We start from the raw sequence: 16594 nt of genomic DNA on the forward strand, positions 1-16594 counted from the left end.
AATCATCTTGGAGCAGGCAACAGTCATCCTGGTGGCACCAAGATGGCCACGTGAGGCCATGGTTTCCTCCCACCATCCAGGAGCTAGCCAGCGGACAGCCTCTGACACTACTCACCAACAGCCCCAGACCTGCTAATACAAGGTCCGGGCTATTTCACCTCGATCCAACGTGGTTTCTTTGCTTTGACCGCGTGGCGTGTGAAAGGAAAAGACTAGTGCAAAAAGGCTACTCCGAAAGAGGGTCACCAACACCATCATGGGCTGACATCGGAAGAAATCCACTATTAACATTTACAATGCCTCGTGGAGAACCTTCGCCCGCTGGGCGAAATGCAAATCAGAGACATAGACCCGGAGAAAACCGGGCAATCCAAAGGAACATCCTAGAGTTCCACCACAGAAAAGGATTTTGATCTTGGCCTGCAAGGCCGCCAATACATTGGAAGACGGCAACTGGCAGCGTAATCTCCACGGTGTGCGCCAGCCTATCAAGGGCAACACCATCGCCAAACACCCTGACGGGAGGCGGTTCCTTAGAGGAGTGACTTCAAGCAAATCCTCCGGTAATTCACAGGTTCCTACCTGAGATTGCCATGCAGTCTTGGTCGCGACTAACGAAGCCACCTTTCGAACTCCATTCAATCGATAATACCGCTGCCAAGGCTTGGGTGAGAATGAAAACTCTGTTCCTACTGGCCATCACATCAGCCAGACGCCAGCTTCTCGAACTGCAAGCTCTGTCTTCCAATAGAAAAAAATTCTGCATTTTCCACTCAGACAGGGTGACCCTCAGGACTCAACCCGACGCTTCAGCCCAAAAAAATTCATTCGACATTTCATTTAAAACAGGGAAAATATCAGTCCCGGCCATTTCTGCCTAACCCAAACCATCCCAAGGAGAAGCTCTGGCACACCCTGGATGTGCGGCGTGGCACTCAAAGCCTTTCTGATCAGATCAGAGCCCCTTAGGAAAACGGAAGCGCTTAGTTCATCAATGTAAGCCCTCCCCAACGTGGCGCTTACTCTATGTCAAAAGTAGCCATCAGCACCACGCTTCAAGGCCACGCATTATTGAGGCATACAAAGCACAATCGCTACCCATTCCGCCCAGGGGTGACAGCCCATTCCATTAGGAGCTGGCCGCCAACGCCGCCTTCCGAAATTACGACAGTGGAGGAGGATCTGCAAAGCCGCCACCTCGGTCGCCAATCTCATCGCTTTGTACCACATTACAAACTGAACTCCATGGCCGCCTCGGGCGAAGTAGCCTTCGGAAGAAGGGTATTGGAGAATATCATGGGGACTCTGATGCTTCCCACCCTAGTTTTGGGGACACTGCTCGAGGAGTGTCCCTATCAAGATATCCCCGGCCGCCAGTAGAAGGGTCCATTGGAATACTTACTGTGAAGGGCCTTTCTACTGGACGGCAGGGGGATATCTTGGCCCTCCCTGGGGCTACTTCAATAGTCCCCAATGTTAATGCTCTAGTTTAGGTCAGGTTACCTGGGAGCAACTGTTAGTTTATTGTTGATCTGTTCGATGTTCTTGTTTGTCTTCCTGTGGTCCCTGTTATGTGACTGCTTGGCCAAAATTGGATACTGAGGCTAGAAGGAGTCGTGACCTCACAGGAAGAAGGCGTTACTTCGTTAATTAGTTCCTGCCTCCTTGCAATTGGTGAAGAAGACACCCTATCAAGATATCCCCCTGCCGTCCAGTAGAAAGGCCCTTCACAGTAAGTATTCAATGGACCCTTCATAATCCCTCACGGTCCTAGTTGCAGAGCATGCTTTAAGTTTGGAATATTGGTTAGGATATATTGAATGGAAAAAGAAGAGGAAATCGTCTAAGTCTAGATTGACACAGGTGTGGGTGTTAGAACATCTGCCCTGCATGCAGAACGTCCCAGGTTCTCCAGTTAAAATGATCAGATAGTAGGTGATGTGAAGAACCTCCATCTGAGACTGTAGAGTTGCTGCCCATCAGAACAAACAATAGTGACCTTGATAGATCAGACACCTGAATTGGTATAAGACAGCTTTGTGTGTTCAACATGGGAAACTGAATAAATTTGCCATTTAAAAGGCACAAAAAGGGACCGCCAAAATGGAGAACAGGAAATCTGGAAAGCAGTGAAGAACACTGAAATACTTCTGTCCAGACCAGTTTCTCTAAATGCTAAGACCTAAGTTTGCTGGTGGAACTATCAGCTGGAGGGAGCACGACCAGGTATTCAAGTTGTATATCCCCTGCCCTGGTCAAAGGAGGACACTGCAAGCAAGCCACAGTAGCCAAGAAATGCTCTTTAACTGAGGGGTGTGAGCTGGTCAAGTGATACTTGATCCCTAAAAGTCAGGCTTCCCTTATTGATATATATATTGAGAGAGAGAGAGAGAGAGAGAGAGAGAGAGAGAGAGAGAGAGAGAGAGAGATAAAATAAATAAAAAACCAGAGCTTTTGCTCTTGCTGCTGACTAGGGTCACTTTCTATTCATCTTACCGTGCCTTAAACTCAAAACCTTGAACTCAAAACTTAAGAGACTGATACAAAAACTTATGGGTTTTGGTACGTCTTTGTAAAAAATATGCACTGCAGTGAACTATCGTTCTGTACAGTGTGGAATATGCCTTTGCATGTGAATATCTGCAGCATTAATCATACGAAAAGCTGCCAGTATGGATGCACATGTAGGGCCTCTTCACACACTATGTTTTCTGTTCACTTGCCTGAAGTAGAAAGCAAAAAACAGAACAATATGGTGAAACTGTGCTAAATCTGAAAGGCATTTGCTCCCTCAAATTCTCAGGGGATCTTGCTGGTTGTTTGATAGTGATACGTAACATCAAGGGATGTTTGAGTCAAGTAATGTTTTGTTGCATTTCTTAACTGTTATTCAGTGATATTTCCTTAAGTTCTACCTTACCATTCTATTCAAAATGATCCCCAGTGACAGCGTAAAGTAATACCACTAAATGGCCCATACTATTAAAACTGTGAAACCCATAACTAAAACCACCTACATAGTTCTTCCCTGTTTTGGAGAAGGTTGTTCCTTCACAGCTCATGACTTTTGAAGTTTTGTATTTTGTGCCTGCCAAAGCATTCAGACGATGTTAATCAATCTGAATTGCTCAAGTTTCATATTTTCAGGTGAAACTGTGCATTCAGAAATTGAGATACTTTGGAATATTGGTGAAGTTTTGCATGTTTTGCAAGTATTTCAGCTTTAACATGTACTGCCTTTTTTGTTGTATGGAAAATACAAATGCAGAGCTCTTTTGTACACCCTCTTTTGGAAGTGATGCTGCATGGGGGGAAACGTTCGTAAGTGAAATACCTCTAAAAAGGACAAAAAGATACTGTTGATCTGTTGAGGGTTGCAGTGATCAACCTTTCTGTGAACATAGGCCAGCTTCATAGGGAATCAGGATTGGCTGGAGATCAGGAAATGAGTTACAGTAACATGCGTCTCTAGAGCAGGGATGTAGAACTCATTTGTTACAAGGGTCAGATATAACATAAATGTGACTTGGCCAGGTCCTGAAGGGGGTGGGGTGATTGGTAAACCCCCAACAGGCTCCCCAGACCAGATTGGCACTGGGGTATGGCTGCCTCAGCTTAAGAGGGCTTATCAGGCCCACGAGCCAGCTGAGGCAACCTCCTGTCTTGCTCGCTCCCGATCTGGCCTAGCAAGGCCATACAGGCTCAACAGGCCAGATCTGGGGCCGGGGCAGGGGAGTTGCTTCAACTGGCTTGCGGACCTGATAAGCCCTCTCAAAGCCCCCCAGGCAAGGCACATGTTTGATGCTCCTGTTCTAGAGGGAAACCCTGTAATTGAGTATCTTAATACTTTTCTGCTGCCAGCCTTTCAGCCTTGCATTGAATTTGCATTGATTTCCTTTCCCATCACTATTGGATGACTTCTTGCATACCACAAAGAGGTTTGCTCTGGCACTTGAAATCCCTGATTAAATTGCTCCTGTGTGTGTGAGAGAGAGGACAGTATTGAAGCAGATTCTTATGTCGCCCAAGGAAGTAGTGCTTTTTTTAAAGCTTAGGCACTTGCTTTTGCCAAGGAGAAAACAGACTTCATTTCACAGGAGCTGAATTGGGTTTGGGTTTTTTTTCTCTAATAGGAAACTGAATAGGAAATCAGCAGGTGAAGATGTAGGTGTTAAGAGTTTCCTCTGCACCTGCTTTCTTGAGCTTTGCAGTAGGTCTGTCTTACAGGACCATATGCTTCAGAGACTGAATACTTTTCCTGCAACTTGGGAAACTGAATTAAGATTACTGCTGTGTGCGAATTCTGTCTTTTAGAATCCTTCCCAAACCTGCTTGCACTGAAGCTTTATTGTAACTTTACAGGATCCCTTTGAGTTTTAATAAAGGGAGACAAAAACCAGTTAGACAGTCCTATCTTGTTGACTTTCTCGTGTTTCTTCCTCAAGTATACATACGGGCTTTATCTTCTACATGAATTTAGCCTTCCTTGTCCTCCAGTTGTTCCTTAACTCCTTCACTTCCTGCTTTTGTCCTCATTTCCTGGACTCCATGGCCTTGTCTATCTTCCCAAGCATCACTCCTCCTTGTTCCTGTGTCCCAATTGCCATTTCATCGCCTTCCTTCATCCATATCACTCTTTTGTGTTTGTAACAGCTTCTTAGCTAATATAGGCTGAATAATCTCCTGCCAAAAATAATAATATCTAACTCTAAGCCCTACTGTTCCTAGAATAGCCTCAGTTTCTATGCACTTCCATTATGCAGAGGTGCACTGCCTGTTATGTAGCATGATAGCATGAGGTAGATTAAGAATGTTGCTGTGTCACAAAGAAGGGAACCAAAGTGGCAGATTGACTCTGCGGCCCAAGGCTGTATAAAGGTGTTCATGGATGAAAAGCTTCCCGGTAAATAGTATTGAGGAATTATGCCTATTAAAAGCTAGTTCCTATTGTGATTCTTGGGTTACCGGACCCCGGGATCTGACTGGCTTCCTTCATCATTAGAATAATGTCTTAATCTTGTGTGCATCTTTTAAAAATGTGGTCCACTGAACATTAATTGTAATCCAACTGCACCAGAGTTACAGCAAGTAGACTACCAAGCCTGTGAGTTATGCCCTAACAAACTGAACAGCCTCTCACAAAAGATGGTCAGGTATAGGAAGTGTATGCTAACACCACAAGCAATCACAGTATTGAGACAAAGCTCAAACAGAAAATGTTTTTAATACCAGAGTCACAGTAGTAGTATTTGTAGTTGTTGTTGTTGTATCTCACCCTCCCACCGCCAAAGCAGGGCTCAGGCATAACTTAACAGGCATAACAGTTCATAACACAACAAGGCCTTGATGGTTGAAGGACCTGGACATGTCATCTCGGTGTGGTATCAGAGCTGCCCCCAGTTTATGTTTTTCCTGAAATGGGGCAGGGATTGATCCAGTAGAATATGATGCTGAATGAGTAATTTAGTTTCCAAAGAAAGGATCAGAGTACCTCAGACTGAAACTAATTCTAGTTTATGACTGCTCTGCTGTACTTATGCAGACTGGAGTGATCCGCACCTGAATCCTGCTAGAAATGCCAAATTATTTACTCTGAATTCTTCTGATTACATTCAGTAGAGTTACAGCCGCAGCTCTGATTTTTCAAAACTATGCATATATTGCCTTTTTGCCCTCACTTCCCCTTCTCAATGGTTACAAACTCCAGAGGGAGTTTGCAGCAAAAACAGAAAGGAGCCTTAAAGACTAAGAGATTTATTAAAACAAATACTTTCATGAGCTAGAGACCTCTTTGTCAGCAGAAAATAATGTGAATAGCAGGATAAAAGACCATGTATTGCAAGACGTATATAGCCCGTGACATTTCTATGTAAAGCTCAAAAAGTATGCAATATAAACACAGTGACCATTTATAGTAAGGTAATGGCCAAGTTTGTCTATTTAAGATAGGCAATTTCATGGCCTTTTAACCCACTGAGCATATCTAGTTTTCTGCATATCTATATCCTGCTGACTGAGAATTCCCTTTCTATATTCACTTCTAGCCCATGAAAGGTTTTACTTGAATAAATAGGCCCCCAAAGCACCACATCTGACAGCTGCTGAGCAGATGGAACTAGATTTGCTGTACTACTTGCATTATTTGAAATCCTACTGTGAAGGTGTTGCAGTTCCCCTTTGATGGCTGAAGCAGGGGATTTGGTCATACTGGTATTATTTCATAATGCTTTTTTTGGGAAGCGGGATTGATGTGGTGTTTGCCTTGACCAAGTCAAGAGATGACATGTGGGCAGGGCACATTCTGTGCTGCCATGTTCTCATTCAGTTATAGGGGTGTGTGTGTTTGTCTGCTTATCACTATTTTATTTTCATTGGTTTTTTAATGAAGGCAGGCGCTTCTTCTAGGACATTCCTAACTCCAGATACTTGCCATCATAAGGCTGAACTCATGAGTGTGAAGCAATAGGGGCATGTTGTTCCTTGGCCCAAGCACTTATGGAAAATCTGTTTCCAGGGCCCAGATCTTCAGAACCCACCTCTGCTTTGTTTCAGTTGGTTTCAATGAAATGGCCCCTCGCTGTCCATTCAACCAAGAAAACCAAGGCTTCCTTCCAGCATTCATCCTCAATCGCTACCCTTCTCTGCCCAGCTGATCTTCCTTACAGTCCTCTCCTGTTGGGCCTGGGAGGGTTCTAGATAGCAAACAACCATAGTGATAAGTTCACTCACTCTTCTTTGTCTTCATTTTTGCTTGCTGCTGTTCTTTCTGCATTACAGCCACAGTAGAAGCCGTAGAGGCACGGGAAGGTATGACTAGAATCTTGTGAGAACCTTGATGGTTTGTGTGTTTGCTGTTTTTTTTCCAGCAGCTTTTATTATCAGCCATATGAGAGGGTTTTTTTAAATTCTTGCATTACCAGAAGGGGAAGGGAGTACAGGCACACAAACCACCTCTTGGGAGCCCAGTCAAGTAAGAGCATAAAGGCTTCTTGCACTACTTCTGCCTCTGTTGACACAGCCTTTGTAGTACTCCCCTGTTGGAAACAAATGAGTGATAGGCCTTGAAGAGGCACAGCAATGAGATCTCTATCCTGAGGCATTTCTGTTTCTGCTAACTTTATCTTTATTGTTCATGGTTCTGTGTTAGTTCTAGACTGTGATATGGGATTGAATCCTTCCTTTGGTACTCCAAACAATGCTGAATTACTGTAATACAATCAGGACAGGTTCCATGGTTAGTTTGAACCGTTGCTGCTAAAGTAGAAGCAGAGTACAAGTATCAGTTCTTATGTATCAGCATGGCCAACAACCAGAAAAGTGTCCCAGAATTTTCAATACCATCAAAATTGCCCTAACCATATTGGTGTAGCAAAAACTCTGAACCATTGCAATAGCCCTTGCCTTGCAAAAATGTCACTGTTGTTTAGGGCATGTTGTTTAGGGAGTAACATAGTCACTGTGTACATGTCCAAATCCTATACATCTGCCCTGGTCCCTTGCTGTCCAGTGTTGACTCCCCACGCCCTTTAGATGCACTTATTAAAAGAGTAACAGGATTAACAAGACAGTTATGACTATTTCCACCAAGCATGCAAAATGCTGTCTGGAGATGTATACTTGGCTACAAAATCAGCTCTTGTAAATCCTCCTGATTTATTGTTCTGAGAGAGTGGATTGGTATAAGAAATGTTGTGCTTTGACCCTGAAGTGTTGGAGAGCATAAAGTTGTACCAAACAGGTTACTGCCTCTGCTATACATAAAGCTTCTCCTGCATTCAGCTTCTGGTCATGCAAGAGGGGAAAAAACATATACTATCTCTTTTGATCCACAGATTAGCTTTCTCCCTTTCTTTGTGGTGTGTTGTGTGTGCGTGTGGTGGTTTTGTGTTAGAGTCAGTGGTTTTGATTTAGTTCTCACTATTATTTTGGTTTTTATGTTTTTCAGCTTTCAAAAGTGTGCTGCTGTTTCACTGTACTAATGTTTCAGATTATTGAGCACATGTCTGACTTGTTTCTAGTTTCTCTCAAGATTAGACCCAGGAGCTTTTATGGGCCAGTAAAACCCCCTTACTTGTATTTAAGACAGTTGAAAGCAGCTTGAGAGAAGCCTCTCTTTCCATCTCACACACACACGCACGCACACATTTCTTTTGAGCCACTCCAACACCTAGCCAAGCAAATCTTGGAGGATTTCAGCCAAGTTAAATTTTTCAAAGGTCCTGTCTGACCTGTTAACCAGAATAGGAGGAGATGACCGTAAAGAAACAAATCAATCAATCAGGAGGAAACAAATCAATCAATCAATCAATCAGGTATATATCACAAGCCATTTTGGATTTAGGGATAAAAACCACACACATTTCCAGCCTTGGCTTAAAGGATGTCTTTTTATATTAGTGAGGTAATAGTTTGAAGCACCCAATGGTAAAACAGCACTTAGCGTCACTGTCTGCCCTTCCAAAGTCAGACACGTGCTCCATAGCCACAACTCTGCTTAGTAGCAGAACAGCATGTAACAAATATTGTTCCGCAGCCAAACATAGCGACTGCCTCCAAATCCTCTTCCTGTTTTTCTCTCTTTCCCTCCTACCCTTTCTAGCCATCCGTGGATTTTCACCACAGCACAAGATCCGCAGCTTTGAAGAAGCCAGGGGCCTGGACCGCATTAATGAGCGCATGCCACCACGCAAGGATTCAAAGCACCCTGACGGGCCGGTGAACTTAACCTCAACAAACTCTGCGGACAAGAACGGGACGGGGAAGAAAGCCCAGTAATGGTTCAAAATGCCCAGTCTGTATCCAAAACGAAAGGATCCAAAACTTAACGAATTTTATTTATTTATTATGAAGGGGGAGGGGGTTGGGGGTGAAACCAACTTAGCCTGGAGGCATGTCCATAATCCACTTTACATTCATTCTGTAAGAGAGGTGACCATTTTGTAAGTTTTTTAAATTTTGTGTTCAATATATGAAATGTCATCTTTTTTTTTAATTTAGGGATGGGTCTAAAAATGCTAGTGCATATATAAAGTGTTGTCTGTACAGGTGGCCCATACCTAACAAGAGGGAAGGAGACTTTGTGGGGTGTGGGGGGGAGAGCAAAAAAAAAAAAATAAGCCCAAGGCAACTGTAGTGCCTGATTTGAAAGAGCTCTTAAGTTAGCCTTGGTTTTTTTTGAAGTGGCATCTTTCATTTGAAAGTGGCATTTTCTCCTTGCAGCTGTTGCTGTTTTTATTTCTATTTCTCACTGCATCTGATGGTCCAGCAGTTGGCTTCCATTAAAGGCATGTTGTATAGGGCCATTGGTAGATGCTCTGCTTCTTGGAACACTTTTATCAGAGGCAAATGTTGAAAAAAACCCCACAAACCCAGCTCCAGAGCAACTGATGGAAAAGTGTCTCCCTTCTCCTCTTTCCTCTTCCAATGTCTTCATTACTATTCCTTCAGAAATGGCGGGGAGGGGGAGGGAGGGAAATCTCTTAGAATAAACTAGTTTGTTGGCTTTGAAGGGGTCTCATTATATTAGAAAAAAGAGTTCACTTGGCTGGCTGCTTGCTTTGTTCCAGACATGTAACCATAGTTGACGTCACACCGGTGGGATTTGTGTCAGCTTCTCTGGTACTGAGGAAATCTTTGCAGCTTGTCACAGAGTCCTTATCTGAATGTGATAAGTTCTAACAAGATTAATATTTTGAAAAGAGTCCCTTCTGCCCATATCTTGCCCTACCCACAGACTGCATAACAAGCGCTATTTTGTGCTGGGGCTCACAGTTATGTGTGGGCCATTCAGGGGACTCCTGCTTTCTTAGTGCATTGCATTAGAAGGAAACCATTGTCGTGGAACACAAACTGTAGGAAGAAAGTACTATTTTGTGTGAAGGTTTGCACAGCACAAACACCATTTCCTTTGTTTTGGCTGGGCCACCCATATTCTGCCCTTGGGGTATCCTGCATTTGCTGTGAGGATGGATAGGTGTCATGCTGTCAATAAGTGCCCATTGCTTGGGGTTGGGGAGGTCTGGTCAGGCAGATGACCAGACCTGAAAGGGCTTCTTGCTGATATTCTGCCAATATTTTTCCCAGTAACCTCAAGGGCACATTCAGAAAAAACGTAGTCTTAAAAAGTGACACTATCAGGGTCAGCAGTTTGGCCCTCAGGCTGAATTCCGATGATTGTATAAGCCTTTTGCCCATGCTGGCTCAAGGGCTTGGCTTTGCACAATACCACCTATTTAAAATCAACCCCCTACTTCTAGGTTGATCTGACCTGGCAGTGTGGCCTGTCTCTGGAAGAATTCAGAAACATGGGGAAAGGACTGCTGGAGCTGTGGGGTAGGAGGCCTCATGGGCTTCCTTTCCTCTCAGTGCTCCAATCTCTGAAAGTGACAACATGAGAGTTGTTTCACATAGCAATACAAATCGTGCCCTGCACCCACTGCATGAACATTGCTGCTCTAAGTTTCCAGGTTTGCATGCAAGTCTACCTTTTTCTCAAAGCCCAGAAGGCCTTTGGGTAGTGTACCATTTACATTTTTTTTTCAAAATGTCATGAAAAGATTGTTTATTGGACAGCACCTCTAGATCTTGTTCATTGCTGAATATTGTAACATCGTTGCTGGGTTTCACACTGCATGGGAAATTTTTTTTTTACTGTGAGCTTTGACAAGGACCCTGAAGAGTGGTGGTGACAATGTGCCCGATCCATAAAGCAGGCGGTGTGTTTGCTGGAAGCAAGTATATCACACCCTTGTTGCAGCCAGGTGGGTATTATAGGAAGGAAGTTAGAGTGACAAAGCTAGAGGAGAGGCGATTAGTGAGCCACCACACAGGCATTGCTCAGGGTAACCTTTGTAGATTTGGGACCTGTTTATAATACATAAAATAGGAAGCTCTGCATTATTCTCACTGGTTTGTTCTGACAGCTTTAATGATGTCAAAATCACCTGGGTCGATGATGACTAGAGAACATACTCTGTAGTACTTTCCACAAACTGTACCCAAATTCAACATTATTGCCACTGTAGTGCTGTGCACCACTTTTGGCCAATATAGCATAAAAGTCATTTTTTTAAATTTGCTCAAGCTTGGGCAAGTGCTGCTGAGGATGACCAACTAAGCATTGCCCTGTCACATCATTTCAGAGTCTGTTTGTATCCCTGTACCTATTTACCACTTTTCATAACCAACAGAAGCCAAAAGTTGATCGCTTCTAGGGACTTTTTTCCATCTTGGCAGGCCCCATTCTTGCAGCCTGCATCAGGCCCGCCATTAACAGAGCGGCACCTTCAAGATGGCTGCTAGGCAACAAGGAAAGGCTGTGTTAGATAGGAAAGGTGGAATTTTAGAGTGGTGGTAAAGATTGTCCAACAGCTGGTGCCTCAAGAATTAATTCTCGGGAGGAAATTCGTTTGGAGTCAGAGTTACAGGCAGGGGAATTGTATTTTAAAGTGCCAAAGAACAGCAACTGAACAGATGTGTTGTGTTTTGGAGCTGGGATCCCCATGTGCAGAGTTATAAGCCCTGGTTAGTTTTCTTTATTTTGACTCTGACAGGAACCAGGCCATGGTGTGTTTTGTTTTGTTTTTAAATGATCCAAATGTAATCACTCGGAGAAGAGGTGCAGATTCCCTCCTGCCTACTTCAGTTCAGCTATAGCTTCCTCCTGGCTCTGGTTGTAGTGTGTTTGAATCAGTCTTCCATAGACAGTTCATACTTCCAGCCTCTTATAACTTAATGGCTTAAGCAAAAAACAAAAGGACAATCAGGAATCTCTGGGCTGTTCTCCAAAAGAAGAAAAAGCCATTGCTGTTTTTTGTTTTTTTGTTTTGAGTTTAAAAATTCCCTTTTTAAAAAAAACTTATGTTTTCAGAATTGTGAAATTGATCAACTTACCTACATTCCAAATTTGGGGGGGTATATATACCCTCTTACCATCCTTTTAAAAAAGTATTTCTCTGGAAGTTCTGTTCTTCAAGAGAGATCTCATGCTTGCTAATTGATGTTGAACAGATTATTTGGCCTCAACTAGAGAATCCCCCACCATTTGTAGCTCTCAAAGCTCTTTCAGGACACATCGAGTGACATGTACCCAAAGAAATGCTCCCCCCACCCCATTCTCATTGTACTCCCCAGGGATGTCTAAATTCTATCCATGTTGTACAATCTCGCATGTTTATAGAAATGCAAACAATGGACCTTCCAAAGGTGTGAGCAATCAGACACCAGGCTAGAGGTCTGCGGTACACACACACACCAGAATGCTGAGTGCCATCAACTGCTGGGGCCATAGCACTGTGTCACCACAACTGTGTGCGAAGGAGAACATACAAGTCTTCTGCTTACCATGCAACAGGGATAAAGTTTGTGTAATGGAAACTTCCTATACTCTTGCAGTGAGGATGGGTATTGCTTGATATTATCTCTGTTCATCACATTGGAAGCTTAATTCTTGGCAACAGTGTGCATGCCCAGGTTTGCTTATCAAACACAACTGTAATTTTGCACATGGACTGAGAAGTAGCAAATGGAAGAGACATTTGAAGCCCTGTTGGTTTAGCTATTTCCTCCCTCTTTCATCTTCCATGTCTTTGTTAGTCATTCGGCTTTCTTGGCAGAAAAACCGGTCTTCAGGGCATATATGCTGCTGTGCATATCTAGCAAATTTTTGAAATGTCTTCTGGTTGGAGCACTTTGCCTCCAGAATTATTCATCCACGGGGAATCTCCCATTCCCACAAATAAGGTTCACTGTGATCGGCTCATGGCCGTTTGCCAAGGCGAAGGAGACATGATTGCTCCAGAAATAAGGCCAGCCGAGTTGCTCTCAGTCATGTCAGGGAGGCCAAATATTTAGGATAGGGCCCCATTCTCAGTTGGCCAGCCGCTCAAATCAGATACAAGTTTTGTTGAGGGACGGGAAAGGAGAGAGCTCACATCCTCGGGCAGGAGTCCTTAGTTCTTTCCCTTTCTTTTAGTGTAATTCTGGCATGCTGGGGAAAAATGTTCCACATTCAATTGCATGCAACTAACTTGCTGTCAGTCCAGACCTAGGTGCTGGTTGCCAAGGGAACGCTGGCATTGAGGCCTCTTGTTTCCTCAGCACAGCATGCAGTGTTTGTGAGGGGTTGAGCAGCAATGGCACAGTTTAGGGGAGAGTGGGTGTTAATTACCCCCTGATTTGCTAATACTCATTCCTGTAACACTCTCTGCACTGGGTTCCTTTTCCCAGTGAGAGGGTTCATTTAAATCCCTGGCACTCTGAAAAGAGGTCTAGAAAAGGGAGCACACTGCCTCCCACCTTCATTGTCCAAGGTCCTCTTTTAAGTGTCCTGTCTTTTTTAAAATATAAGCAAATGGGAGTTGGGAATTCAGCACTGAAACCATCTTCCAGTACTAAATGGGGGAGGGGGGCTCCTGCTTCCTTTCCCCCCTCTTCTTTTGACCCAAAGGAGCATAGCAGTGGTGGCTGGCTTATCTAAGGCCTGGTGCCAATTTAACATTTCTTGACCTCCTGGCTAGGTACCTGTAATCAGGATTTGAAACCCGAGTTTGAAACTGGTTAGTATTAACCATAGCAGAGGTCGATGCCAATTGTAAGTGTGGACCATAGATAAGATGGGGGAGGAGTATTTGGGAAAGGGAGCACAGAAACCTTAACATACTCTAGATCTCTTGGGGGGAGAGGGGCTGTCTAATGAGAGAGAGAGAGATCCAGAAGAATCCACCATTAAAGCTGGTTAAAATGTTGCAGCATTCAGTGACTTGTGCCTGTTTCCTCTGTTGTAGCTGGAAAGGGGCAGTTGAAAACAGTGCTGGGTTGAGGAGGGGGGGTTCTGTATATTTCCATCACAGAATATTGGAAACATACTTGGGGTACCAGCCCCCCTCCCTTCTGGAAAACCAGCTGTGATTCTGTCTTAAGAGCTGTGAAGGGTTTTTGTCTCCATTTATTTTCCCACCCATCTCCACCATTCCTCTCTGTTTTGTTCTGTTGGTAAATCCAGAAGCAGATTTTTTTTTCAAGCAACAATAGCTGCAAATAAACATTAAAAGGCCAAGAAATACCCCACCAGCCCATGGGACTCCAGAGTATTAAACGCAGCATGCACTGCCCCCTCTCTGTGGGGCTGCTCTGAAGCAGCCTAATATGATTATTATTTTTAATTTGATCTTGCATGTTAAAAGCAAGGTGCATGTAATAAGGAGGGGAGTCCACAATGGGTCGTCCAGGCTTCAGGAAGAAAGGCGCTTTCACCCGTTTCAGAGAACCTTTTCTACTGTGGGGCCATCTCAGACTGCCACAGACCACTCACCTCGTCCCTGAGTGACCTAAACTAGCCAGATTCTCCCTACTGGGGCACCACAACAGCTTTGCTCATCCCATCGGAAGTGGAATCGTAAGCCCTGGGAACGCCTGGTGAGGACTTGAGGTTCTTGGTTCTGAAGTATTGTTTGCCCATTGCCTGGAGACTGCCTCCTTTATTTTTCTTGCTCTCTCTTTTTTTTTTAGTTATGTTTAAAGAAGAATGGTGAAAAATGTTATTTATTGGCAGAAATTATTTAATATAATTTCTCTTTTGTGAACAAGGAATGAATTTGTTAGAACTGTCTTAATGTAAATTGGAAAGTCATCTTTAAGAAAAAAATTAAAAATTAAATGACAGCTTTTGGCTCTAAGTGTCATTTTTGGTGAGTGTTCAAGAAGTCTCAGAATGGTTGAGAAATTAAAATGAACATAGCTCAGCAGCAGAGAATGCGCGTTGCACGCAGATGGCCCAAGGCTCAGTGTTGGCATGTCTGGTTAGATGGCTGCAGGTAGCAGGAGCTGGGAAACACCTTTCTCTGAGAGCCTGGAGGAGCCCAAATGGACATTTTTGAGTCAATGGTCTGACCTGCTATATATTTAATTCCTTCTGCCTGCAGCTGTTTGAATGTCTCTCAGCCTGGTGAATGGATTACCCAAGTAATACAATGAAAAACAAAACAGTGAAATAATCCAGAAAAAGAGGTTGTCAAAATATTTGAGGGCTACATTTAGGCAGCTTTGCAACAATGGGGAAATTCAGTTTGAGTTATATCCGATATCTGAAGAATGGTTAGGACAGCTCCCCATTCTCCTGGAGGAATTAGTAAAATCTTATTGCAAGACATAAGAAGATGGCTTCCGTTCTCTCTCAAGATAAAGCATGAACTAGATTTCATCAGATCTCAGCAGCCTTGGCTAGTGCCTGGATGTTTAGGGTTGCTATGCAAAAGCAGGTAGGGGGGAAACACCTGTTTGTTTCTTGCTTTGAAAACCCTACTGGGTTGCCATAAGTTGGCTGCGTCTTGACAGCACTTTCCACCAGCAGTCAAGGTTGAAGTCTGGGTAAGAAACGGCACACCCTTGTGCTTAGACCAATGACCCTTAGATCAGCTACCCTTTCCTCGTCCATTACTGTACTGACAAGCTCCTGTACGTTGTAGAGGATTCTAGACTGCATTCACGTCACACTTGGGTCTTGCTGTTACCATGTATTCTGAAGGTTACTGTGTTTTGCCCTCTTTGGATTGAGTCCCTTTGAATTTAATAGGACTGGCTTCTGATTGATCAAGGGAGTCAGAGGACCAGGCTTTGAAAAGGCACCACTGGTGCTCTTGCCTATTGTGAACACTGATAATAAGCAAACCAATGAATGGGTTGTCTTTGCATGAAATTTAGTCACTTTTAAGAAGATGGGGATAAAGGTTCTATAGACAATGCCTGAATTATAATTCTATGATCTTGCATTGAGCAGAGGGTTGGACTAGATGGCCTGCATGGCCCCTTCCAACTCTATGATTCTGTGAATTAACTGGAATATGTATTTCTCAGCTGCTGAGGTACTACTACCTGTTATATTGGAGAGTAGTTACGATGGAAACAGTAATTGGGAATTCAGTCATGAGAATTGAGTGTCAACAAGCCATTCTCTTTGAGTGGCAGGTTTCAAAATGGATACCTAGCCTTCAGTCTCACCCGGGATCAAAGGGAGAAGAAGAAGAGTTGGATTTATATTCCCCCCTTTCTCTCCTGTAGGAGACTCAAAGGAGCTTACAAACTCCTTTCCCTGCCCCCCTCACAACAAACACCCTGTGAGCTAAGTGAGGCTGAGCTCCACAGAGCTGTGACTAGCCCAGGGGGGTAGGGAACCTGCGGCTCTCCAGATGTTCAGGAACTACAATTCCCATCAGCCCCTACCAGCATGGCCAATTGGCCATGCTGACAGAGGCTGATGGGAATTGTAGTTCCTGAACATCTGGAGAGCCGCAGGTTCCCTACCCCTGGACTAGCCCAAAGTCACCCAGCTGGCATGTGCTGGAGTGCACAAGCTAATCTGAATTCCCCCAATAAGCATCCACAGCTCAAGCGGCAGAGTGGGGAATCAAACCTGGTTCCTCCAGATTAGAGTACACCTGCTTTTAACCACTACGCCACTGCTGCTCAAAGGAGAGGTATCACGTTGACTATCAAGTGTGAAAATGTCTGAAATTGACTGGAATGGTATGAACCTGTTTTTCAAAGTGATGATCTGGGTCTATAAGTTGCTGTGGTGGTATCAGACAAAAGGATATGA

At 43.9% G+C, this 16594-nt stretch overlaps 1 protein-coding gene across 4 annotated transcripts in view; it reads left to right on the forward strand.

Moving 5' to 3' along the window:
• The window catches only part of PPP3CC (protein phosphatase 3 catalytic subunit gamma), an 80783-nt gene extending 66122 nt beyond the window's left edge, over positions 1-14661 (forward strand). For 2 of the 4 annotated variants that reach the window (XM_048513598.1, XM_048513600.1), the window contains 2 exons: positions 6778-6807; positions 8600-14661. In XM_048513598.1, coding sequence (XP_048369555.1) covers positions 6778-6807; positions 8600-8775 — 206 coding nt within the window. In that variant the 3' untranslated portion in view covers positions 8776-14661. The remainder of the gene's footprint in view (positions 1-6777; positions 6808-8599) is intronic. The other 2 variants (XM_048513601.1, XM_048513602.1) reach the window with 1 other exon arrangement.
• Positions 14662-16594: the final 1933 nt, after the last annotated feature.

Source organism: Sphaerodactylus townsendi, linkage group LG12 (assembly GCF_021028975.2).
Source record: "Sphaerodactylus townsendi isolate TG3544 linkage group LG12, MPM_Stown_v2.3, whole genome shotgun sequence".
NCBI lineage: Eukaryota > Metazoa > Chordata > Lepidosauria > Squamata > Sphaerodactylidae > Sphaerodactylus > Sphaerodactylus townsendi.